Source organism: Ahaetulla prasina, chromosome 11 (assembly GCF_028640845.1).
Source record: "Ahaetulla prasina isolate Xishuangbanna chromosome 11, ASM2864084v1, whole genome shotgun sequence".
Classification (NCBI taxonomy): domain Eukaryota; kingdom Metazoa; phylum Chordata; class Lepidosauria; order Squamata; family Colubridae; genus Ahaetulla; species Ahaetulla prasina.
The window spans coordinates 27,519,993-27,545,531 of record NC_080549.1 but is presented as its reverse complement, the minus strand read 5'-3'; the positions used below and the strand labels follow the sequence as shown (position 1 = coordinate 27,545,531).

Below are 25,539 nucleotides of genomic sequence, written 5' to 3'. Positions count from 1 at the left end.
GGTCCAGGATGGAATAAGGACTGGGTTCCTTCCAGTCCTATGTTTCTAAATCCCATATCTTTGAATAACATTCATTAGCCTGAAAAGGTGCATCATACTTCAGATTTTTGGCTGCCCTTCACTAACACTGTTCTTAGTCTTAAATTGTTTTTCTTTTTTGGATAATGGAAGTTTTCCTTTCAGACACATGGATGTCGCACAAGTATTCTGTTCTCATTGGAAACCGAGAGTGGATGTCTAGGAACGGCCTTCTTCTCAGAAGTGATATTGACGAAGCCATGACGGAGCATGAGCGCCGTGGCCGCACGGCGGTTCTGATAGCTGTGGATGGTAAGTTTGAGGATTGGGATATTCGGTATTTTAGTTGAAAAAGGCCGAAGGGGGTGCAGGGAAAAAGGACATATAACCGGATGTGTTGAAACAGTTGGGCAGGATAGAAATGTTCATCGATTTTATTGCCAAAATTATTGACAAAGATGCACCGCATAACAATTCTAAATAATGAATAAAACTCCAGAGTATTTCTGAACGGCTATTTAAGAGTGTTTATTGCATTTACAATAAACATAAATGCACAATCATTTGGCAATCTAAACTTTGTTAACCATTGTCATTGACTATTTCTCTCTTAAATAATGGAAATATATATATACTATCAAATAGTCTTGCCTTCAATATTCAACAGAGTTGTTTCAATACAAGATGGACAGCAAATAAATTTAATAAATAAATAAGTAAATTGATTCTTACTAAACTCTTTTAGAAATAAAATATTCTGTTCGTTTCATTGGAATATTTCAATCATATGTTGGCCTAAACTGAATGCCACAATAAGCCAGGGTTAAGCCCAGCTTGGATGAACAAAGTATTTTCTTGCTTCCATTTGCTTAAACCAATGTCGGTTTATTCTCTGTGAAGGTGTGTCATGATGTGCAAATTGTACACGACCATTTCCCATGAATGTATGTTTCCAAAGTCTGATTTTATGGATGTGTGATTTTTCATATTTTCCCTGCAATAAAAAGCTGAAATAATTATTTAGTTTGACACATATATTTTGCCTAAAAATGAGAAATCTTCCCCCTCTTGATTCTTCATTGCTGCCCGTCTCAGCCCCCAGAAGAATAATTGCCTCAGCCATTTGTAGATCTGTACCTTTTCAGTATGTATGACAATTTACAGTTGCAAAAAGAGTGAGGTAACACTTGAGCCTGATTGGTTCTGAGGCCTGAAGACTTTTTTCTCCTTTAATCCTAACCACATATTTGACTTCAAGTAATTTTGGTTCCTGGAAATCCTCCATATCATTCATATAGGTGCAAATCATTCATACAAACGCAACAAGATGTATTTTTAAAATTTATGATCTTCCAATGCACCATTGTTGCTACTTTATTACGCTGTTGTTTGTAGTCAGTCTGTGTGATCTTGTAGCAACCAACCAAGTGGACAATTTTTGTACTGTTTAAACTTGTAGGCTGCCTGACTCTCAAAAATTGTGGGTAGATCACAGCAATCAAAACACTGATTGTTTTATTGTAATTTATCAATACAAGATAAAAAAATACGCTGTCAGAGGCCAGTTTACATAATGGAGAAGTCGGTCTTTTCTGGAGGCATCATGGGAACACGTTTGTCTCCTAGGGGAGTTGTGTGGCCTGGTAGCCATTGCTGACACCGTGAAGCCCGAAGCGGATCTTGCTGTGCGGACTCTGAAGGGAATGGGTTTGGAGGTGGTTCTGATGACGGGGGACAATGGCAAAACCGCCAGGTCGATTGCTTCACAGGTAAGCTGCTGGATTCCTGAGGTTCCCTGGACGCCTCTTAAGGCTTCACCGTGCAATTGGTTTACGGCACAGTTTCATTTAACGTACCTTACACACCCTCATTGGTGACTGGAGGTATGCCTTGGGAAGACCAGAGTCTCTTGAAAGGGAGCCTTGGCTCAGCCTGATTCTGGAGCCCGGTGCTGCCCCGATGTCCTTCCTTTGGGGTTTTCAGCCTTCTCTCTCTTGCTTTTAGGTTGGCATCACCAAAGTATTCGCTGAAGTGCTCCCCTCCCACAAAGTTGCCAAAGTGAGGCAGCTGCAGGAAGAAGGGAAACGGGTGGCTATGGTGGGCGATGGCATCAACGATTCCCCAGCCCTGGCCATGGCTAATGTTGGCATTGCCATCGGCACAGGCACAGACGTGGCTATAGAAGCAGCTGACGTGGTTTTGATCAGGGTAAGTTGTGCGGTGGAGGGGAAGACTGCCAGAGTCCGAGCCTGCATCGATTTGTGCATTTCCTTTCTGGAATTGAGAGGAAAAGCTACGAGGGAATCGGAGGGGCCCAGTCGGACTCCTTCAGGGAAGGGGGGTTATGGGTCGTCCAGCCTGCCCCCTACGGTCTCTTGTTATATATGCACTTTCTAAAATGGTCCTGTGATGTTGAGTTAGCTTTGTTAAGTTACCAGGAATCTGAAGCGTTGATTGATAGAATTAATCCTGTTAAGTAATTTCTGAAACAACATATATTGCAGAATGATTTGCTGGATGTGGTGGCAAGCATAGATTTATCACGGAAAACTGTTAAAAGGATACGGATCAACTTTGTCTTTGCCCTCATATACAATCTCATTGGTATTCCTGTCGCTGCAGGTATGTAACATTTCTTGGTGTTGAACTGCTGCATGGTGTCCTCCACAAAAGGCCTCTAAATTTATGTGTATAGAGCTAATCAGTAAAGCAAAAAGCTGCAGGAAATGAGACCTGAGAAGAAAAGCATTAAGAGGAGATCGAATTCCAGACTTTCCTCCCATTTTGCTTCAGTTAGTTTAGGGAGAGAAAGGAGTTCTTGAGTTTAGTCAGGTAAAATAAATTTGGGGTAAGAAATTTCTTCTGTGCAAGTGGCTTCCCAAGTCCCCTTTTTTCAATTTGGGTTATAGTTTCTCTCCTACCTCTCCCCACCCTCCCAGGACAGGAAATAGTTGTGCAAATGCTTCACACTCTGCATCTTTGAGTTTCGGGGCTCCCTTGAACTCTGGCATGCTTGGCTCTAGGTGCCTTCCTGCCGATTGGTTTGGTTCTGCAGCCTTGGATGGGCTCCGCAGCGATGGCGGCCTCCTCTGTGTCCGTTGTGTTGTCTTCTCTGCTGCTAAAACTGTGAGTAGCTCTGCACAGGAGGGGAGGAGCACCACTTGGTGCCTTGTGCAGGAGAGAGAGAGGGTGAGGGCTTCCTTTTTTGGGGACCTCTGTGAGCGAAAGGCCACCCAGGACTTGGTCTTTCGCTAAATGAGGAGAAGAAGCCAGGATGCTTTGTAGTTGCTGGCCTCCCTTGTGGCCCACATCCTGTAGTATAGGATGTGGAGGGGGGGAATGCGGAGGATGGGGAAGTTGCTCTCTGGATGGGCGCTGGTGGGTGGATGAAAGTGGAGCTTTAGGTGGAGCTGAATGCAAAACCACGCAAAGCAGGCTGGGATCAGAAGAGGCCTTCTCCTTGGATGGTGGGAAGGGAACCCAAGGGCTCCCTTCACAGTGCTCTGGGCAAGGAAGGCTTGTAATGATGGCATAGTAAACAAAAGGTTTAGTAAATGATATACTTAAAGCAGGTAGGAAAATGTTTTGAGGCTACAAGAGCCATAGCCAGAGAAGACATGAAGTTTCTTGACTGGGAGTTGTTTTGTGGAAGAGTTGTGCTCTTCAAACTCTTGACACAAAGTGGGCCCCCCAAATGGAAAAGGTGCCCGAAAGGTCAGCCTGACACATGGGGCTCTGCAAACCCTGGCTTGAATTTTCATGAAACTACACACTAATCCAGTCTGTGTTCCCCTTTAGTTATAAGAAGCCTACCTGCGAGAAGTATGAGCGCCATGCCCGCACTCAGGTGAGGTGCAAGAGCACGTCAGAAATCAGTGTCCACATTGGGATCGACGAGGTTGGACCAGGGTCTCCGAAACTGAGCCTCATGGACCGAATTATCCACTACAGCCAAGCCTCCATCAGCTCCCTCTTCTCCGACAAGCACTCCCTCAGCAACATCGCCCTGAGCGAGCCCGACAAGCATTCGCTCCTGGTTGGGGACTCCCGGGAGGAAGACGACACGACCGTCTGAAGAGGTGGAGCAGGGCCGAGGGCTCCTCGGCCGTTTGGGGCGTCTCTTGGGCTTGGCCTGTTCGGCTGAATGGGGGTCCTCCCCCCCGGGAGATCAGTGTGTTCAACCCTGTTTTGCCCCTCTTAGCAGCCAGAACGGGACAAAAGATTCCAAAATGGAGCAGAACCTGGATGTTCTGTCCCCCCTCGCCTCCGTCCGAGCGATGGCTTAATTAGCCGGCACTATCAGCTCTGGCAGAAAACTAGTGAGCTTCTGCCAAGTGTCTCTGTTATCTCCCTCGATGCCGATGAGTCACCCAGGAACAAACAGTACTTCAGCTCTTAGTTAAGCAGTTGATTTGCCTGCTATGAAGAGGCATAGCAGCCCTTGCTGCTTTTATATCCTGTGGGGTGTGGCTCCATGACTCAGCACTTCCTCGGCCTGCCCCACCCCTGCTTCTGTTGTTCCCGCCTCTCCTGCCTATGAAACCTAGGGTCCAGCCAGGCCTGATTGCCGTCAGCCGGGTCTGGAGGCGTGGCCTGGGGGGGGAAAGAGTCGGGACGGAGGCCTCATTATTTTTATTTTTATTTTTTTTTATTTACATTTATATCCCGCCCTTCTCCAAAGACTCAGGGCGGCTTACAGTGTGTAAGGCAATAGTCTCATTCTATTTGTATATTTACAAAGTCAACTTCCTCCACCTGGCCTGCCTCTGGCTCCTGGAGCTGAGCCAGGGAAACCGGTGCTCCCGAGGTAAGTCCTGACAGCCCTTCCCCCTCACTTTACAAGTCACTTTCTGGCAAGAGGCCCGGCTCAAGGGGTGCAGACGCAACACCGGAGCTACAATACTGAGTTGCTTTTCAAGTTGATTTCTTGGGGAAGAAGCCAAAATAAGGATATCTTCTGGCTGCTACCAGCAGATAGTTTCTAGGTCTTGATCTTATTCTCCCATTTGCCAAAGACATGTGCCTTACCTCCACTCTTCCCAAGCAGAGGCATTCTCAGGGAAGGTCACCTCTGGACCTGGGAAAGAGAGAAAGCAGAGCGGTCCTTCTTGGCCTACTCCAGACTGGACCCTCTTCCTCCTCCTCCTCCTCCTCCTCCTCCTCCTCCGCCTGTTGGAAGCCAGTCAGGCCTTCTGGGCCTCAGCAGGACTCCATCTCGTCTGTCCCGCCCTCCTTTGTGGCTCGTGAGGAATGTCGGAAGAGACTCTTGGGATCAGCTTGCCCTTCCACTGCCTGATTTGCAGGGATCAAAGCTGTGCCACCTCTTCCCTTGTTTTGGGAGTCCAGCAAAACCAGCTCTTCCTTTTTCCTCTGACCATCACCCAGACCTCTAAAGAGCTGAGCTTGCCGCTTGCCGCCTCCCTCGTGTTCCCGGCCTTTCTCATGGGTTTCTCTCCTGTTAGCTGAGAGGACTCAGAGGCAGCAGCCTCCTCCCGGCAAGAGCTGCCTTCCTCCAACACCGACTTCAAAGGACACGATTTGGCTTGATTGTGAATAGCTGCCTGGAGAACAAAATGGGCCTTGTTGCTTTCATAATTTTGAATTAGTGAGAATTGCAAGAATTAGCCCTGAAAGATCAGTGGTGTCTTTTTACCTGACGATGGACTTGTCTTCATTTAAAGCGGTGAGATACACCTATCAGGATCAAAGTTCATGGAAAAAATGGTTTACTTAATTTTCAGTTTGGTTTAAGCCACACAATTTAGGCATTTTAATACCCCTTATAAAACCATTTGGAATATCCAGCTAAAGAAACAGAGCCCAAGCCACAACTTTTCAAAATCCTTTCTCCTCTTTTAGCCCTCTGGGAGTGGCCTCCAGAAGAGAGAGGGAGGGGGCTCAGAAAATGGCAGGGATTGTGCTGACAGTACACAAAGAACTGCAAAATTCTTCATAGATTAGTAAAAATCCACTTCCAGGGGTGTCTTGCACTATTTATTTATCTTTCCTGTGAGTTGCACACAAAAAACATCCTTGTTGCATCCACTAAGGACTCCAAGAGAAAGTGGAAAAGTAAGATTGTGTCCAGGGAGAATTAAACATTTCCTCCTGAAGTCCCCCACCCCCCTTCCCGAGCCTGCTGGAAGTGAGTTTTCGCTGTCCAGGCCCTGATTCTGCTCTTAGCTGCTCAGGTTGTTAGGAAACTGGGCTCATGCCTGGCTTGCCCCTGCCCAAGATGACCCTTTCCGGGTGGCTGCGGATTGTGATTCCCGATATCCGCAGCTTTTCTCCTTCTGTTTGCTGGCCAAAACCTTGCAGCCAGAGGGGCCCATGACAGGAGCAGCCCTCCGCTTCGAGGAGGCCACTGGCTCTGGGGGAAGAGCAGCATGGATGCTTTTGAGATGGAACAAAGTAAGTTTGGGCTTTTTAAATGTATATAAAAAATTCTGTTCACAGAGCGGGGCATGTTATTATATATTAACGAAAATAGTAAGATGCCTCAACTTAGTCAGCTGACTAGTATGACGTAGTATGAAAACTGAAAATTCTCACGGTGTGGTGAATTGAATTCCGTCGTTTCATCCCTTTTTTTCCCTAAATCTCTTTCCTCCTCCAGTTCTCTGTCATGTCGGCATGCCTCGGTAAGATGGCAGTTGGTTATTCCTGTTTGTGAATAAGGTTTTATACTTGACTTCGTTTCAAAGAACCAAAAGTTGCTTCTTTGCCTTGACTGTGCAAAGCTCGTGGAAAATGTAAAGTTGCTGTTTGTGTAAAGAAAAGTCCCTTTCCTGCCTCAAGCCCCCTTGTTTATCAGGAGTCTTAGATGATCAGATGTCAGCCGAACAGCTTCAAAAGCAGGTTTTAGAAGAAGCTTGGCATTCCATTTAAATGTATTTATTTTGGTTATTTGCTTCTGCTAGCTCCATGTATCTGAAACATGTTTTTCTGATTTATTTAAATTATTAGACAAAGTGTATATGCAGCCATATATGCAAGTCAGGATTTCCTGCTTTCTGTCTGGCTTTTAAAAAGGCCCTTCTCCTTCCCTTCCCAGCTGGTGTCCCCTTCTTTTAAAATACTGCCCATCCATATCTCCCTTTGGTCTCCACCGGTGGTGGGCATTTCAGGCAGGACCCATTTAAAAAAAATGCTGAAAAAGTGCTTCAGGGAGAGCAGCGTTAGTGAAGGCGTTTTTAATGTCCTTTAGCCTCTTGGACCTTCCAAGGCAGCCTCCGGCCTCTTAAAATGCTTCCCATCCTTCCTGGTGCCTGACATCCTCCTCTGGCCTCCTTCAGCAGCATGGCTGCTTATAATGCAAGCGGCAGTCCAAGCATTTTTGCAGGCTCCCAAGTCACAAAAGAGGGGATGCTTCCAGAGCAGACTTCTCACTCCAGCGATGTATCAATAGTTCTCGGCTCAGTAGCCGTCATTCAGACCAAAATTTTGGTCATAAGTAATTACAGTCGTACCCATATGACCTAACCCACTTTTTCAATTGTTTTTACAGTAGTGATTGAGGGAGTCACATATGGTTGTTAAATGAATCCATTGTTCTGAATGGACATTTTCCCAAAAAGCATTGCAAATTGCAGTCACGTGACCATCGGACACGTCAGCCGGTTGGTTGCCAAGCACCCAAAATGAAGTCATTTGACTGGGTGGGTGGGTGGGGGGTCTGTGACATTTTATGACAACTGGAAGTGCTTTACAGTTGTAAGTCTTACTGGTCACAAGTCAAGGGTTTCCTTCTGTACATCTTCTGCAAAGATACTTCAGTGCATCCAAAATTAAAATAATGCAGGGCTGGTTTTATTGCATTTATGATGGTATTTCTGAAGATTTTGATGTCTGTTCTGCACATTCCATGGCGGCAGACATTTGACCTGCGGCTGCTGCTCATCCCAGTCTTGTTAAGGAGGCCCATCGGAGACAGAGACCGTTGACCAAACGTTTTGGGTAAATGGAGAAAACAGCCAGGAGTCGTTCTTCAGAGGCCTTGTGATCAGAATCGTCCTTCACAAATGAAGGCAAATGCCTTCCCCTTTTTCTCCACGTTGAAAAACTAACTGCGTGGGGTTGTTTTTTTAAAAAGCTAGAACAGTTTTTGCCTCTTTGTTTCCTGCAGTCAAAAGCTGAAGTCCCAAATCTGCTGATTCCATTTTCAGGAACCAGTCCAAGGTCGTTGAAAGAAAGCTAAAAAGAACTTTAAGCAATTGTGTGCAATATTAGTTTATGTGGAGCATATGTCATGATCTTCTCAAGAATGTGCCTTCACTTCTATAAATGTTATTATGCTGGAACATTAAATGATGTGTTACATTTTTCTTTTAATGATACTTTCTGCTTAGAAAAATATATTGTAGCTAAATATTCTCTCCCCTCAGAATTATTTATTGCCCTCTTGAACATCGTCTCCTTTCATAGAATTAAGGAGGATTGAAAATCAAAGTGTCCAGTCATCTGCTCGCCCAAGCTTCTGGTTGAAATACTTCTGGCAAAAAAGCGGGTACTGCAAAGGGGGAATGACTCACAGTTAGATAGTAGGGAAATCTCACCTGGAGCTCTTGGATGAAATCGGCTTCCATATGCATCGTTTTAACCCCCTTCTTTCTGGTTATATCTCGGGGAGCAGCTCTGAACAATTCAGCCTCTTCTCCATTTCAGTCCTTCAGATCATCAGGAGCCGTGGTAGTGCAGTGGTTAGAGTGCAGTACTGCAGGCTACTTCTGCTGACTGCCGGCTGACTGCAATTTGGCAGTTCAAATCCCACCAGGCTCAAAGTTGACTCAGCCTTCCATCCTTCTGAGGTGAGTAAAATGAGGACTCAGATTGTTGGGGGCAAGAGGCTGGCTCTTTAAACTGCTTAGAGAGGGCTGGAAAGCACTGTGAAGCGGTATATAAGTCTAAGTGCTATTGCTATCATGTCCCCCTCAGAGTATTACGAAAAAGTTGAGCATATTCAATGCCTCCAACTTGTGGAGGGCCATAAATTCTCCACCAGAAGCACCCCCCCCCCCATGTCCTAATATGTTTGTTATCTCTTGTAAAGAGATCCAACAGTGCAGAAATATTGCTCAAGAAAAGAAACATCAATATTTCAGGTTTCTGGCCATCTTTATCAAAATCCGCTCATACCTATAGATAGTCCTTGGTTAACAATAGTAATTGGTACAGGAGCTCCATTGCTAAGTGATGCGATCATAAAGTTCAGTGTCGCACAACTGCGTCAACTTACAGCAGCCATTCCAGTTGCAGTTATTAGGTGAATCCCTTGCAGTCATTAGGCAAGACATCTCATGATTCCCATTTGTGACTTCCTGCTGGCTTCCCCAATGACTTTCTTTGTTGGAAGTGGTCATTAACTAAGAACTATCTTATGTGGAAGCTGGGGCGGGGGGGAAATCCCTTAATTCTTGAAGCTTTTGTGAAACCCTTTAAATTATTTGCTATTACATGGATTCACTTTCAGGTCACTAGATTACTTTATCTATGGCTCATAATGAATTTGTATTGACTTCAGAACAAAATATATAACTGAAAGTATGTCAGTTGCTGTATCCTAAATAAAAGTCTGAACACTTTCGAGCAGAATATTGTTTCCGTTCCTTTCCTAAAGATGAAAGAGTGAGAAAGGGGCAAGTAGTGAGGAGAGGCTGCTGGCATCAGGTTCAACCCTCCCTAGTTTGCACAAATACAAAGTGGGAACATTCAGACTTGAAAATTTTTGCTACTATAACTGTTCCAATAAAAGTAGTCCTGACTTATATGGCTTCTTGGTTTCTTTGCCTGATCTACTTGTAGGACTGACACGGCAACACAACACACAATTTTCTGTGGTCTAACAATGACAAGCGTCACTGTCTTCATTGGCTGGAAAGGATATAACTAGCAGATCAACTAAAGATGGCTGAAGGATCCCTTTGCCGCAAAATCTCTACCTGCTGCTCCTATCGGGAACCTTGAGTCAGGAGAATTCTCAGACTGCTTCTTCCTTCAGGGGAAGTGTGACTCCTCCCAGAGCAGCAGAATATCTCCATCTTGCTGAAATTCAGTCTTGAGCCTACCTGTTCTGACCCAAGTAACACACACGGCAATGGGTGTGAGTAGAAAAAGTCTTGTACCACTCATCATAACAATATCAAAAAAATCCCCGAAGTCACAAACTCCCTTTTTCTTCTAACCCCCAAATCCCCCAGAGATTGAAACGTTATAATTGTTCCACCCTGTCAGGCTGCCTCTGATTATATTTAGGAAAGAATACACCTTGACTTCATTTGCAAATAAAGAAAAGTACTTTTACTAAATACATCCGGACTGCAGCAGTATAAAGTTGGATCTGAGACAAAATATGGCTAACATCCCATATCCCCTCATTAGTCCCTCCTCCCCCCAAAAGGTCAGGCAGGTCTGGTCCAATGCCAGCTCCTCGCCCCCATGGTAATCTGGTCTCTGGCTGTTAATCATCTCAAGAATGCAGTCTCCATTGGAAAGCCTGTGCTCTAACATTCTTGCTAAATTCAAACCATCAATCTCCCCTCCCGTTATTCTCATGTCAGACGACACTCTTAAAGGGCCCTCTCCACTTAATCTGAATAGGATAGTAATACATCTTAAGTCCATGAGCTATTTTACATTACACATAAAAAACCATTGCAATCTAACTACTGAATATAAAGTGTACAAAAGGATGTGAGGATTGGAGTGGAGGCTGACACACCCACTTAGTTGTCCTGATTACCTCTTTTTCCTGTTCAATGTAGAGTCGGACTCAATGCAAAGTTCCATCTTTTTGCATTGCTTATTTGCACGCAGGCATTATATACCTCTCTATCTTGTGATTTGCCTTTTGGCAGAAGCAAAATTGTGAAAAAGGAGATAAATATCCCTACTTAGTATTGTACTTTCTTCCAATCACAGAATTACAACAGTCATAGGGTTGGACGGGACCTTGGAGATTTTCTAGTCTAACCTCCTGCTCAAGGCGTGAACCTTATACCATCCCACTCAAATGGTGGCCCAGTTCTTGAAAATCCTCCAGCAACGAAGCACCCACAACTGCAGGAGGAAAGCTACTCCATGGGTTAATCGTTCTCACTGTCAGGAAATGTCTTCTCAGCTCCAGATTGGATCCTTTTCATATGCTCACCCATTTTTGCATACAATCCACATTAACTGATTGCTCATTTATTCTTGACCTTATTTCTTTTGATTCAATACATACTGTTCCTATCTTAGTTTCCCCATTTGTATTCAACTTAATTTTATGTTTCCCCTGACATATCCAAGTCTCACACATGCATCTAAGAGAGCAGAAGCTCTGATGCCAAATCATTTTTCTTACAAGAAATCTTCATTCCTCACAACAGATACAGTAACCACTAACTTTCTGCCAGAATTTGCGTATCTCAAAAAGTCTTCATATGCTTCTCCATCTTCAACAGACATTCATGAAACTACATAGGTTAATCTAATTTTTCAGTATTTAAGTTTACTTAATTTCCCCCTCAGCTTCCCTCTTTGATAATTTCATTTTCCAATTCATGCACTTTATTCCATCATATAACGTAACATTTGCTGCAAATCAGCCAAAACCAGGAGACAACCTGCATTCCAAAACATGATACAAAGTATGAAATGTGAGCAACAGTATTTTTGGCTTGCAAACGGGCTTCAGTTGATAGATCCTAGCTTGCACAGAATAGCATGAGTGTCTTGAGGTAAAATTAGACTTTGATTGTATCTGATGTCATGCAGGTTTGACCAGGCTGGTAACTTCAATCTACACTTTCTCCTACTTGATTATTTGAAAGCGTTAAAGATAATGCATGATGCATTTATGCAAGTATTATTGTATTGGCATTTTAATTTTCTATTTTTATAAAAATTTCACTTTTTGTAGAATTTTCTCTTTTTACAGTAACTTTGCACTTAGTCCAGTTTTTTTTTCCTTATCAACTACCATAAACCTTGATCCACACTGCACTGCTTAGTTCATGCACTGCAGATTTTGTTTATCTCCCTTCCATTTTGTCCGATGCTCGAAGATGCCTGGACAAGTCTGTAGATTTCTTGGCAAGATTGTTTAGAAGTGGTTTGCCATTGTCTCCTTCCTAGGGCAGAGAAAAAGTGACCGGCCTAAGAGCATCCTGCTGGCTTTGTGCCGAAGGTGGATCTAGAACTCACAGTTTCTTGGTGCAGTAACTTCTGTCTTTACTGCTTAGTTCACAAAGATGTAATAACTACGTAATACTGCTATAATTCTGTTCTATGAATCAAGCCATTATAGATTATAAACAAACTCCAAGTACTGATGAAGAGTTTTCCATGGTCTGCATAAATGTTATTGATCAACACCTTAATGATACAGCAACATTTCTCCATTAAAAGGAATTTGAATGGTTTAATAAATCAACACCAAAAACATTTAAAACAAGGAATTATTACTTTTTGAAGTGCTGTATCAAAGACAAACAATAGAAAGGAGAAAAGCTCAAAGCAGATTAAGGATGTTTATTTGTGCTGAATGATTTAATTTTGCTATCTCAGAGATAATGGGACACAAACTGAAGTCTACAACTTTTACTCCTTAATTCAGAGTTTAAATTAGACTTCAATCATCTGCGGTGGTGCAGTGGTTAGTACTGCAGTACTGCAGGCTACTTCTGCTGATCACCGGCTGCCTGCAATTTCTCACTGACTCAAGGTTGACTCAGCCTTCCATGCTTCTGAGGTGGGTAAAATGAGGACCCAGATTGTTGGCGGCAAAAAGCTGACTCTGAAAACCACTTAGAGAGGGCTGGAAAGCGAAAGGCTATTGCTATCGGGTGGCCTGGCATGCTTCAGAATAATTTTCAGTGGTTTTGCATAATTTTCAGGAATTGGGTCTGTTTGTATAACAACGCAGCTAACATGATTAATAGTTTAATTTGGCAGTTTAGGGGAACATTCCATGTGATGTGAAAATGCTAAGGCCCTTGTATACAGGCTGGTTTTGCAAAATGGAATTCCCTCAACACTATCAAACTATTTACTAAATCTGCACTACTATTAATCTTCTCATCGTTGCCATCACCCATCTCTTTCCACTTATGACTGTATGACTGTAACTTGTTGCTGGCAATCCTTATGATTTATATTGATATATTGACCATCAATTGTGTTGTAAATGTTGTACCTTGATGAAGGTGTCTTTTCTTTTATGTACACTGAGAGCATATACACCAAGACAAATTCCTTGTGTGTTCAATCACACTTGGCCAATAAGTGTGGGGTGGGGGGTAAGGGGGAGGGGAATTGGGGGGTTGAGGCTAGTGATGGAGTGATGGTTAATGTACAGGGATTATTGAAGATGTATAAATATAATTAATGTAGGGTCGGGTCTGCCCAGTTGCCATTTCAGAACGGTGGGGAGGGAAAAAAGAGAGAGTAGGAGGTAGGAAAGAGGCGAAGAGGAAGGAAGAGGGGTAGAAGAGGGAGAAGGAGTGGAGGGTGGAGGGAGGAGAGGAGGTAGATAAGAGAAGGAGAGGAAGGTTTGGAAAGTAAAAGAAGGTAGAAGAGGGAAGAGTGTTAAAAAGGGGGGTGGTGACTGGGCAGGCCCGACTAATTGTATATAACTGTACATTGGATGAATTATTTGATATGATTGTAAAAATAAAACTTTTTTATAAAAAAAAAAATTCGATGTGAATGATAGGAATGATTCGTTTTTGCTGAAATTTTATGTACTGTGTTAACCCAGCCAATCTGAAGATTGTTCCACCTCATCTATTTAGGTTTTTTTTTTCTCAGAATAGCACCAATATTGAATAACAGCAATATTGCTAATACTTTTCACTCAGATATAGGAAGTGCAACCTGCAGTTTCCTTGCAAGCAAGAACTGGATGTTCTGGGAACCAGAAAGCTTGCTGGTTTGAGGAAAGCCATTCCGTTTTGTATCACCCACACACAACAAGTTATCCAAGGTTATTAAACACTTACTATTTGCATAGCTGAATTTCTTAAAGGAGCAGAACACGATTTGTCAGAGACCAGATTAATGCATCAAGAAATTATAGTATGGTTTAGTTTCCATACTGTGTCTAGCGATTCCAGCTATTATGCTTTTTAAACAATTGCACTGAGCCATAAAAAAGTCCAGCCAACTGTGGCTTAATGAAGAAAATATTATTTACAATCATTTGGAAATCTCTTAAGTTTTTCCTTCTAAACCGATATATTCCAAGTTAATATACTGTATACTGATAAAGGGGCAATCACAATTTCAATGCAGTCAGTCCGTCCGAAGTGATTTCTTCTCTGCTGGAAGATAGTCTCACATTTAGGTCGCAGGACACTTGCAAGTCTGAGAGTAGGACCGACTCATTTATTCCACAGGTGGCAAGTAAGGCTCTTGCTGGTCTGGTCAACAACACTTAAATGGTCCAGTCCAGCCAGACTTCCCAGTACACAAACAGGGAAGGGAGAGGACTGAAAGAACTGTTTGGGTGGCTTAAGAATGTGTGAGGCTTATTTAGGCCAAACTCCTGGCCTCATGGAGTGTGGTGGCACCAAAGGAACTAAAGCAGCCTCCGTGGCCATGAATTCTATTGAACTTAATAGGATCTGGATTGTTAGGGTCTGCCTGCATTTGAGAATTGATGACAACTATCATCTCTGGCAGAAGAGACTCCATTTAAATGAGGGAGGGAGGGAGGAGGGATTTGTGATGGTGGCTGGCCTTCTGAATGTATCTTTTGGAAACAGAATTGTCTAGTAACTACTCAATTTAGCAGCAGTTACTTTACTCTTGGGAATGAAGCCCTCTTTCCTGTTAAAACTGTTCAATTCTACGAATGACCAGGTTTGCACATCATCTTGAGCCATTTTTTTGTGTGTACTTGAATCGTGGATTGTTAACTATGGTTTATGTACAGTATACTGTGCAAGCCTATCTAATGGTGATTTTTTTACACAATAGATCATTATTACCCAAACCAAAATTTAACATAACATGCCAAGTGCAACAATTCAGCCACTTCTGAATCTTTTGATGCAAGATTAGTATTGGGTGGTGTTTTTCCAGTTGTGAGAAGGGGGTCTCCTCACTCAGAACTTTGGCAGAAAACAGATATTAACACTTCACCAGGATACAAGGGGTGAATTCAACTAGCCACCGCCAGAAAATTGTGCCATTCTCCACAGCCGTGGTCCAACCAGGGCTGAGAGGACATGTGCAGCTGATACTAAGATTGGAAGGACCTTAATCAGATTCTCCTCCTTTGCTGTCAAGCAGCCATCTGGAGCTCAACAAGCGAGAGCCTCCCGGATGCCTGCACTGCCCGCTAAGAATAAACGGCTGGAATGTCCTTTGTGCTTTGCCTCACAAGACAGGGCAACACACACGGAGCAGGCCAACCAACCATGGCGAGGTGGGGGGGGGACTTAGTCTGGATCATACAGATTGGCACAGTTCCTAACTTGATGTCGCCCTAGGATGGTTTGGACGGCCACTTTTGCCACGTCCAGCTCTTGCTCCCAATGCATCTGAAAGGCAGGAAATAGGCGAAACTACCCAGAACACCAGACGGTGTTTTTGTTTGGTTACTTAACTGTTAGAAAGGACAAAAAAACACAACCCACTCCAAGCATTTTCTGAAAGAAAGAATTTTCTTCATACTGTAAATACAGTACAGTTACAATTATCATGAGAACTACATTCTAGACATTGACACACATTCCTATACAGATACAGAGGAAATATATAGTTGCACCAAGCCAAAACAACAAGAAGAAAAACAAAACAAAAAACAAAAACCAAAATAAAACACATTCAACAGGTTTAGACCTCAGCCCCATCTCCAGGCTCAACGTGTTCAGGAGCAAAGAAATTGGCATTTCCCAAACAACTCTGGCATTCTGGCACCTCCAGTCCAGGCTCACAGGACTGTTTCTCGGTGGATAAAAGCTGCAGGGGAAAAAACTACATAGCTTTCCATTACACAACTTTGTATAGCCTTGTTTCTATTACCCGAGTTCATATTAAACTCTTAGTCTAAAGTTTGGCCGCAGAACAAACCCAAGGGAGGCCGCCTCCTGCCTTGACTCATTTCCTTCACAAATTAGCTCTGCAGGAGGGAAGAAATGGAGGGTGCACCCCAACGCCTTCAAGGATCCTGTATAATCCTACCAGGGAAAGCAAAAAGTCCTCAGAAGAAAAGGCACAGCTACATGACCTCTAGGCTCCCTGATAGCCTGATTGTAAGGAAAAGATTGTGGCTTGTACAAGCAAAGCAAAAGCTCAGTTTTCTTAAAACACAGCAAAGGTTGGATGCTTAAGGCACTTCTCGGGAAGAAGAGGCTGCATTTCAAATGCTAATAGAGTTGCAGGCTGCCATGTGCTTTGGCCTCCTCCGATTTAATATTCTGGGAGCACTGCAAAAAAAAAAAAAAAAAAAGGATGTCTGCTAATTTAAGGAGAATTACCTCCCCTCCCCCATTCCACTCTAATGTAAATCCAGAAATGTGGGGTACTTAGCAGGACATGACCCCTTCCTTCCCCTTCTGACTACTGAGGGGATGCCAAGAAAAGCACCGAATGCAACAGGCCAGCCATGAAAAGGCTCCTCCTCAAGGAGAAGAGAGTAAAAGCCCAGTCAAAGAACGTTTGGCTTAATCCAGATGTGCAAAGATTACAAAACTTGCTCTTTACTTTACAGTGAAGTCCCCCAATTTAATATACACCAATCTGGGATCTATTTGGACAGTTGTTATCAGGTAAATAAATGTACTTCTACTAGAAACTAAATGTAATCACTACAATGGAGTTCTGCCGTGTTGATTACCCCAATGTACAAAATTTACTGAATTCCCAAAGTATACTTGTGTGGATGGAAGTATGGGCTGGGGAACAGAAAGTTTAATATCTATTTTTATTTTACTGTGCGGAAAGGAGCATTTCAGAAAATTACAAGTGTTTTTGAACCACCTTTTATTATTTCTGAAAATACTGTCCCTGCTGTAAATATTGCCTCCAGTAAGGCACTAAATCATAACATACAAGGATTCAGAGATAGCCAAACCCTTTAGGAATGAAAAAGTGGAAAACGGAGCATAAAATAGAAAAAACAAAGAGGCCTTTTATCCTGGTTTCATAACGAATCCCCTCTTCCGTGTCCAGAGGGGCCTCCAAGCCTCCGCTGAGCCCGTCTGGTGGAATGACGTGGCTTCCTCCGGACTGAACAGGATCCGTGCAGAAGCGGCTCCTTCTCAGGCTTCCTCATCCAAAACTGGACAGTGGATATTATTCCTTATCACGATGCATGAAAATGACACCCTCTAAAACTCATCAGACAAGACATGGACATCAAGGAAAAAAAAATCTAAGTGCAGGCACATTGTGAAAGTCTTTTTGTCTGGATTTTTTTTCTCCAGTTCTGGAATGTTTTACAAAAATGGGACATTCATCTTAGAAGGAAAACAGGGAGAGAAAGTTTCCCTCCACCTCTTGGAGGCTCAAAGATTTTGAGGAAACAACCGGAAACTTTGGGAAATTTAATACTCAAAACATGGCCGCACCATTGCCCGTCTCCCGCAAAAATGGTAGACTCGGGCTTGGAAAGGCATTAGGGATCTCCAGAGAGCTAACAAAGTTCTCTTAAATACAAACTTTTTAAAAAATATGGTAATTTTAAAAATGTAGTGCATTTAAGACCTTGGTTTACTTTCATCCAGCTGCTACCAGATCCAGTAATTAAAAAAAAAAAGGTAAGGAAAACAATTCTTAATCTAGTTTAATAATTTTGGAACAAATTATAAGTTAAGCTGTTCATAACTTTGAGAGTAAATTATATACACAAATAACAAAAAAAAGGTTCCTTTATGAGACAGTAACTGTAATTTCTATCTTAAAAAAGTATCTGAAGAAACTTTTCTTGCTGTCTTCAGCATGTTCTTTTCAGATAAGATACTCCACCATTTCTGCATCTTTGAGGTCCTGCCCCAAATTCTGAGGTGGGTTTTTCCTTTCTAGGGTGCTGGAATGGAAAATGGAGCCATCTGCAGATAAGAGAAGAAGAAGAAGAAGGCAAAGTGTCACCATGAATAAACGTAAAAAGGATGGTGAGAAAAGTATTCTTGAAATCAACCGCCAAAACATTCATCATTTAACCCTTTTAACATGAAGGCCAATTGTTGGGAAGAGATGGTCAAAATGGGTGTGGCTTTACTTGGGCACCCTTAGCATGAGGTTCAATCAGAATAGAGAGCTGGAAGGGACCTTGGAGGTCTCTAGTCCAACCCCCTGCTCAAGTAAAGGTAAAGGTAAAGGTTCCCCTCTCACATACGTGCTAGTCGTTCCTGACTCTAAGGGGCGGTGCTTATCTCTCTTTCAAAGCCGAAGAGCCAGCGCTGTCTGAAGACGTCTCCGTGGTCATGTGGCCGGCATGACTCAACCCCAAAGGCGCACGGAACGCTGTTCCCTTCCCACCAAAGGTGGTCCCTATTTTTTCTACTTGCATTTTTTATGTGCTTTCGAACTGCTAGGTTGGCAGAAGCTGGGACAAGTAACGGGAGCTCACCCCGTTACACGGCAGCACTAGGGATTCGAACCGCTAAGCTGCTGCTCAAGTAGGAGACCCTATATAATTTCAGATAAGTGGCTGTCCAGTCTTTTCTTAAAAACCTCCAGCGATGGAGCACCCAGGATTTCTGGAGGCCAGCTGTTCCACTGGTTAATTGTCCTCACTGCTAGGAAGCTCTTGTTAATTCCAAATTGCTTCTCTCCTTGATTAGTTTCCATCGATTGTCTTGTCTTCCCTTTTGATGCTTTGGAAATAAGTTTACCCCCCCCTCTTCTTTGTGGCAGCCCCTCAAATACTGGAATATTTTTATCAAGTAACCCCTAGTCCTTCTTTTCTCTAGACTGGCAATGCCTAATTATTGCAACCGTTCTTCGTTTGCTTTTGTCTCCAGGTCTTTGATCATCTTAGTTGCTTTTCTTTGCACTTTTCCCAAAGTCTCAACACCTTTTTGTGGTGACCAAAAATGGATGCCGTATTCCAGGTGTGGCCTTACTAACGATTTATAAAGCGGTACTAATACTTCTCCTGATTTTGATTCTATGTCTCTGTTTAAACAACCAAGGATTGTATTAGCTTTTTTGGCTGTTGCCGGACATTGCTGGCTCCTGTTTAAGTGATTGTCCGCTAAGACTCCAGCTGTCCCTCTCACAGTTATCGGTTTTGAGCCAGGTTTTGCTTAATCTGTACTTGTACCTTTGGTTTTTCCTACCTAGATTAAAACCTTGCTCTTCTCCACATTAAATTGTTGGAGAGGGCCCATTGTTCAGGTCCTGAGCTTATCTTCTGACGTATTGTCTATTCCTGCCAGCTTCGTGTCATCTGCAAATTTGGTGAGTTCCCCTTCTATTCCCTCATCTAAATAGTTTATGATGATATTGAAGAGCACCGGGCCTAAGATGGAACCTTGTGGTACCCCACTGCTTACTTCCCTCCATGTAGATGTAGTACCATTAAGGATTACTCGTTGAGTAGGTTTGTCAGCCAGTTACGAATCCATCTGATGGTGATGCTGTCTATTCCACATTTTTCTAGCTTACCAAGAAGTAGGCTGTGGTCTACTTTGTCAAATGCCTTGCAGAAGTCTAAGCCTACTAAGTCCACAGCATTTTGCTAGTCTACAAATTTAGTCACTTTGCCAAAGAATGAAGTAAGATTGGTTTGGCCTGATCTGTTTTTAACAAACACGTATGTGAAGTGCAGAGAGTTTGGTTGGAAGAGGTTCGAGACGGCTCCTCCCCAGGAGTTCTCAGAATCTCTCTTTAATGAGGCAAGTCGTTTGCATTAGTTTGGCAAGATTTCCATCTACAGGCGAGGAACAATAAAGGAAAGTGCTTAGAAGCAACTCTGTATGCCTCTCTCTGTGTTTGGGCAGGCAGTTTTGGGCTGCAGGATCCAGCCGTGGAGAAGGAGACACTGGGCGGTTTGCTTGACCTCTGCCGTGTCCAGTGCTGGAGACCCAACTGAAAGTAACACCCCTCCGTACCTGATTTGTCTGCCCCATAGGCCAGATTCACCATTGGGAGTCTCCCTGGCGTGGGGGCCGCAGGGGAGGAGGCAGGGGCCTTGCTCTGCTCACTGCCCCGGTCCGTCTGAGTACTGCAGTCCCGGCTGCCCGTTTTGGAGTGCACCGAGAGCAGTGGCGTGGAGGGAAGAACCGGTGAAGGGGTGGAAGGGATGGACTCCGAGCGGCATTCTGTTCCCAGCAGAACACCTGGCAGGGAAGAGGGGCAGGTGGTTACTTGGAGTTTGGCTCTGCTTTGGGCGGGGTGGGGGTGGCTGCTGACTCTGCCCATTCAACCTTCCAGAGCAGGGGTCTCCAACCTTGGTCCCTTTAAGACTTGTGGACTTCAACTCCCAGAGTTCCTCAGCCAGCTTTGCTGGGAGTTGAAGTCCACAAGTCTTAAAGGGACCAAGGTTGGAGAGCCCTGCTCCAGAGAACCTATTTTACCAAGCAATCATGTGCAGGATTGAGAAAGGAAGAAGGTTTGCACTTGCTGGTTGTGTAAATTGCAACCTGCAAGCAGAGCTGAATTCCACATCAGCAACCTATAAGGAGTCAGGCAGCCATCAATCAAGCTTTAATCCTCATTTTTATCCTTATAGTCTGTCAATTTATCTTTAACTTTCCAGATGCCACTTTCAAAATGTAAATCTTGCAAGTAGCATCATTAAAAATATGGGGAATAGGAAAAAGATCAGTAGCAATATAGATAAGTTACAGATTACACTGCTCTCTATGTAATTATATACATAGATTCCTTCTCCTTTTAGGCTTTTTTACTTGATTAACAAAAAATAGACGTTTATTGAAAAAAATTGAGTATGTGTAAATTTGGAACAATTTACTCAATCTACAAGGAACAAAATTTTGTAATTTGTGGCCAATCAGGGCATGCAGCTCTTCCCTTCGACTGCCGGACGTCCACATGTCCCAAATGGCAGATCTGACTCCCCCCACCCCCAAGGGCGGTGCAATGTTTCATAGCAAATAATGATAATGGAAGTTAGAAACTAAAAATTTACTTAATGTTTTCAGGACATTTGTGTTTGGTGATTTCAATCAAATATTATTTATGCTCCAAGATCAAACCTATTAGGCGATTGATCTTTAAATAATAAAATAGCGAAGGTACTGGCATTCAGCTGTGAGATTTAAAAGGCATGTAAAAATCATTTCTTTTTTGTTAAAAATAACTCTTCTGCTTCTCTGGTTAACCTTTCCTCAATAAAATGCAGAGCACTCCCTGTATGACTCTTGCAATTTCTACTGATGGATAATCTTGTTTCCCTTTGGCTTCTCTATTCAAAGAAGATGAAACCGTCACCTAAGCTGCCTTTCCAGCTCTTGTCCTCCCTCTTGTCCTCCAGGATGGGGGTGCTGCTGAGTGTGGAGGAGTGGGAGAGCAAGCCGGAGCCAGCGTTGGAGATGGAGATGAGGGACTTGGCGGGCCTCATGGAAGACAGCTGGTCAGTCTTGCTGGCCTCCTTCCGGGACCGCTGCTGGAGGACCTTGATCATGGCATCCTTCTCAATGATCTGAGCATGGAGGGTCTTGATTCTGAGGTGGGAGAAAAGAACCGTCTGCTTATTTCAGTCACCCCACCCCCCTGTTTTTTGGACTATACTAAGGATAGTCCAAAATCTCCCAAGGATTCAGAAAATCCGATCTATCAGCTAGTTGGCAAGACGCCTTCCTGCCTTCCTGCGGTGCTCTAGGCCTCAGGGCCTGCTCCTCTACATCTGGAAAGCTGCAGATTCAGGCATAACATCCAAAGAGTGGAAAGAGGATGTGGAAGGCCCTGAATACGCTGCACTGATGTGTAAGCAACGGGACCTTCCCAGGCAGTCCTGCCAAGGCACAATAGCCTCAGCCCAACAGTCCCAAGAGAGGTGGGAGAGGAATTTAAATAACTCTAGGAAAAACACCGAAAAGGGGGAATACCGAAACTAAACACGAATTCCACCTACGAAAGCCAGAGATTGATCGAACCCTTTTCTCAAGTGCGGTTGTCCTCCTCCTCCCACAACCTCCTATTTGCAGACAGAAAGGCCCCGGATCCCTGTCAGAATGGAGAACCGACACTGGTAACTTAGTTAAGGAGCAGAAATGTCCAAGATCTCCTTCCTCCTCCCTCCCGATTGGAAGAGAAGTTACTTCATTGCTTTCTCTTTGGGGGGCAAATGTTAGAATGTGGGTTGCCAATGTATCTTCCTGGCACAGGAATTCTGCCTTTCACCATCTGAGTATTAAAAAGAGGCAGGAGAAGAAGAGTTCTTGCTCATTCACGTACATGATGAAGACACTGCATGCCCCCAGTTTCCCAAGAATGGGTACCATAGAGAGGAATGCAGGACAAGCTCCTCCTTTCTCCTTTTGAATGCCCTCTGAAAACAGGGCGCCTCCAAAGAGCCTCTTCATGGGACTCAACAGCTAGACAGGGTCATTGCAAGCCTGGAGCTGCCCTAAACCATGAAGGGCTTCCTAGGTCAATGCAACCATCTTAACTGCACTTGATAAGCAACTGGCCACTGATGTAGATCTTTCAGTTCTGGAATCCTATGCTACTTACTCACTCTACTTTGTGTCAACTCCAACTTGGCCACTTTTCAAGAGTAGCTCATGCAGAATATCCTGTGGTGGAATGCAGTCTGGATTCCCAGGAGGGAGGGGGGGAGGGGCTGCATCCCAGAGGACCAAGAGACGGTTTAGATCTGTGATGGCAAACCTACGGCACGTATGTCAGAGGTGGCACACAGCGCCCTCTCTGATGGCACGCAAGCCATTGCTCCAGTTCAGCTCCGCTGCACATCTCAGCTGGTCTTTGGGTCTTTGCTGCGCCTGTGCGGAATGGGGGGGAGGGCAGGGTACATGCATGGGGGCTGCACGCGCATTGCATTTTGGGGGTTCGCATTTGCGCTTCGGGCAGTCAGTCCGGAAAAAGTTAGCCATCACTGGTTTAGTTTAGTTGGGAGGAAGAGGGTCAACACCCCCCCTCCCCGCAAAGTTCACAGAGCACCTCTTTCATGAGGCAAGTCGTTACTTTCCTTTAGCAAGATCTCTGTCCACGGGTGAGGAACAACAAAAGAAACTCTCTGTATCTTTCTTGGTTTGGGGAGCCTGACGCTTCCTGAGCAGTCAGCAACTTCATGGGTTTCTGGGTAATTCAAGAATTCTGGACTTCAGAGTCGCAGCCCATGCAGTGCAGAAAAACAAAGCGGCTGCCCTCACCTGCCCTCCATGTCCAGGCACCTCCGGTTAGCCAGCAGGATCTCCTCCTCTTCCTTCTGGATGCGAGCTTCCAGGGAAGTGTCATAGCTGGTGTTGGGCGAAGGGCTGATCACAGTGGTGTCCCTGCAAACAGCATTGGAGGGAGAGTCAGGGATCCCTGCTTGGCCTTCAGATACAGAAGCTTCCCATTTACCAGGCAAGAAGGAACCCAACTTGTTCCATCAGCAGCAGATCTGCAAAATGCAGCTGGCTGAATTAGGCCATTTAACATCGGAGAGCAGGGGAAAATAAGATAATCCAATTTCCCCCGCAAAAGAAATCCCCATGTACAGGACAAAACTAGTTTGTTAGATTCCGAAATGCAAGAAAATATGTGTGTCTTTAGTTTAAAGATGATGTATGTGGCAAGGGATTCGGGTGATTATGGACTCTAAGGGAGCTTCCCAAACACGTAAAGGTGACACGGATTTTCTAAACAAGCTAAAGATATATTTTTTTTATGGTTTGAGCCGCAAACAATCTTCCAGAAAAGAAGGCTGTTGTTCCCCTTCTCAATAAACAGGCGCTCAGGTTTGATAAAACTGCCGTTCGGAAGATCCTATGGAAACTCAACACTCAGAAATCTGCGGATCCTGATAATATCCCTATGCTGACCAGCTGGCCACTGTTCTCACAGACATCTTCCGTCTCTCATTGCATCAGGCCGTGGTTCCATCATGTTTTGAGACGGCAATCCTTGTACCAGTGCCCAAAAAATCTATAACCACCAGCCTTAATGACTACTGTCCAGTTGCACTCACTTCCATTATGATGAAGTGTTTTGAGAGATTGGTAAAGGACTGCATGGTTTATGCCTTCCCCCTACACTGGACTCTTTACAGTTTGCCTATCAGAAGAACCGCTCTATAGATGTGGCCTTGTTTTGAAAAAAAAAAAAGGAATGAAAGGGGATAGAAATTGAAGTCAGCATAGTAAGTTATAGAAGTGGGAAGGAAGAACTTAGGTAAGTACTTTTGGTATTACACGGTCAAAATATATCGTATTAATTGGAAACTGGATTTTCTCCAACTACCAGTATTCCTTAGTTCTCTTTGGGTTTGATCTGCCAGGATGAAATTGGAAGTGTTGTTGGTTATGTGAGCACATTTGTGAGCAAACTGCACATTTCTCCTGTCAGATTTTATATGACTCTTTTGCAAAGTTGTCTGTGTTTTTGTGTGTGTGTGCGCACTCTTACCGGTGAGCAGCCACCGTGGCTGCCGCATCCAGTGCGAACTGACGCATGACACTTTCTTCCAGATACTTCTGCTCCCACTTTGTCATATCCGCCTCCAGAGCCAGGATCCGCTCCTCCTTTTCGCGCAAGAGCTCCATCAGGGCCCCAGCGTTGTACTCAGAGGCGGTGTTGGCCGTCTGAGAGTTTCCTTGGCGCTGGCAGGAAAAGGCAACAGAAGAAGTCCACTCAGAAGTGTGCAGAAGGGCAACAAATGTGGTGGTGCTCCTTAGATAGTCCAGGTGGAGAGAGGGACACGCGAATGATGCTGGACTGGGGGCCTCCAAGGTCCCTTCCAGCCTTAGGATTCTAGCCATCTACCTTGAGCAGTGAGGGAGCAGTTTGCTCTCTCCATTTGGCCAGAAAGTGAAATCCCTCACATTCTCCAAGGATGTCTCATAGCTATCAAAATCCAACCCCCTGCCTGATGACAAAGCATGAAAGGATGTCACGTGTCAAGGCAGGAACAATATTCCTATTTAGGGACCAGCCACACAGCATCCGACACACCCCAGATAAAGCAAAATGAAACCACCAGAGTGAAATAAATGAATGAGAGATTTTGAAATTGTGGGAGCTTTTCATTCTTGCATTTTGGAGAGGAGATCGTAGGAAGTTCAAAAAGATTTGATTATCCTGTAAATGGTAGGATTATTTTAAAACTGTAAACATTTTAACTTTAACCCCTCCAGTTAAAGTAAAACTTCCAGACTGGCTCCTGGGGAATCATGACGTTCTCTTAGCACCCTTGAAAAGTGGGTTGCCTCTGCCTTCTCTGTCAAGCCTTTTTTTTAAACTTCCTATTCCAGTCTAGAACTCAGAGCAGTGCTGGTGCTCTTCCATCCACGTCCAGCCCCAGTGAGCTTTCTGGGGAAAGCCACAATTAGCTCAAGACCTGGTGGCACTTTCAACTTCTGCTTTTTCACCTCTGTCTGAAAAAGAGCCCTTGACCAACCAACT

At 44.1% G+C, this 25,539-nt stretch overlaps 2 protein-coding genes across 6 annotated transcripts in view; one reads left to right on the top strand and one right to left on the bottom strand.

Moving 5' to 3' along the window:
• The window catches only part of ATP7A (ATPase copper transporting alpha), a 49,387-nt gene extending 39,778 nt beyond the window's left edge, over positions 1-9,609 (top strand). For 2 of the 3 annotated variants that reach the window (XM_058196684.1, XM_058196685.1), the window contains exons 18-23: positions 184-330; positions 1,645-1,787; positions 2,023-2,226; positions 2,523-2,640; positions 3,042-3,144; positions 3,817-9,609. In XM_058196684.1, coding sequence (XP_058052667.1) covers positions 184-330; positions 1,645-1,787; positions 2,023-2,226; positions 2,523-2,640; positions 3,042-3,144; positions 3,817-4,093 — 992 coding nt within the window. In that variant the 3' untranslated portion in view covers positions 4,094-9,609. The remainder of the gene's footprint in view (positions 1-183; positions 331-1,644; positions 1,788-2,022; positions 2,227-2,522; positions 2,641-3,041; positions 3,145-3,816) is intronic. The other variant, XR_009156688.1, reaches the window with a different exon arrangement.
• A 7,360-nt stretch (positions 9,610-16,969) lies between these two features.
• AMOT (angiomotin) overlaps positions 16,970-25,539 on the bottom strand; it is a 61,722-nt gene continuing 53,152 nt past the window's right edge. For all 3 annotated transcript variants that reach the window (XM_058196755.1, XM_058196754.1, XM_058196753.1), the window contains 5 exons: positions 24,544-24,737; positions 23,307-23,429; positions 21,403-21,635; positions 20,061-20,288; positions 16,970-18,053 (listed from right to left, as the gene is read on the bottom strand). In XM_058196755.1, coding sequence (XP_058052738.1) covers positions 17,953-18,053; positions 20,061-20,288; positions 21,403-21,635; positions 23,307-23,429; positions 24,544-24,737 — 879 coding nt within the window. In that variant the 3' untranslated portion in view covers positions 16,970-17,952. The remainder of the gene's footprint in view (positions 18,054-20,060; positions 20,289-21,402; positions 21,636-23,306; positions 23,430-24,543; positions 24,738-25,539) is intronic.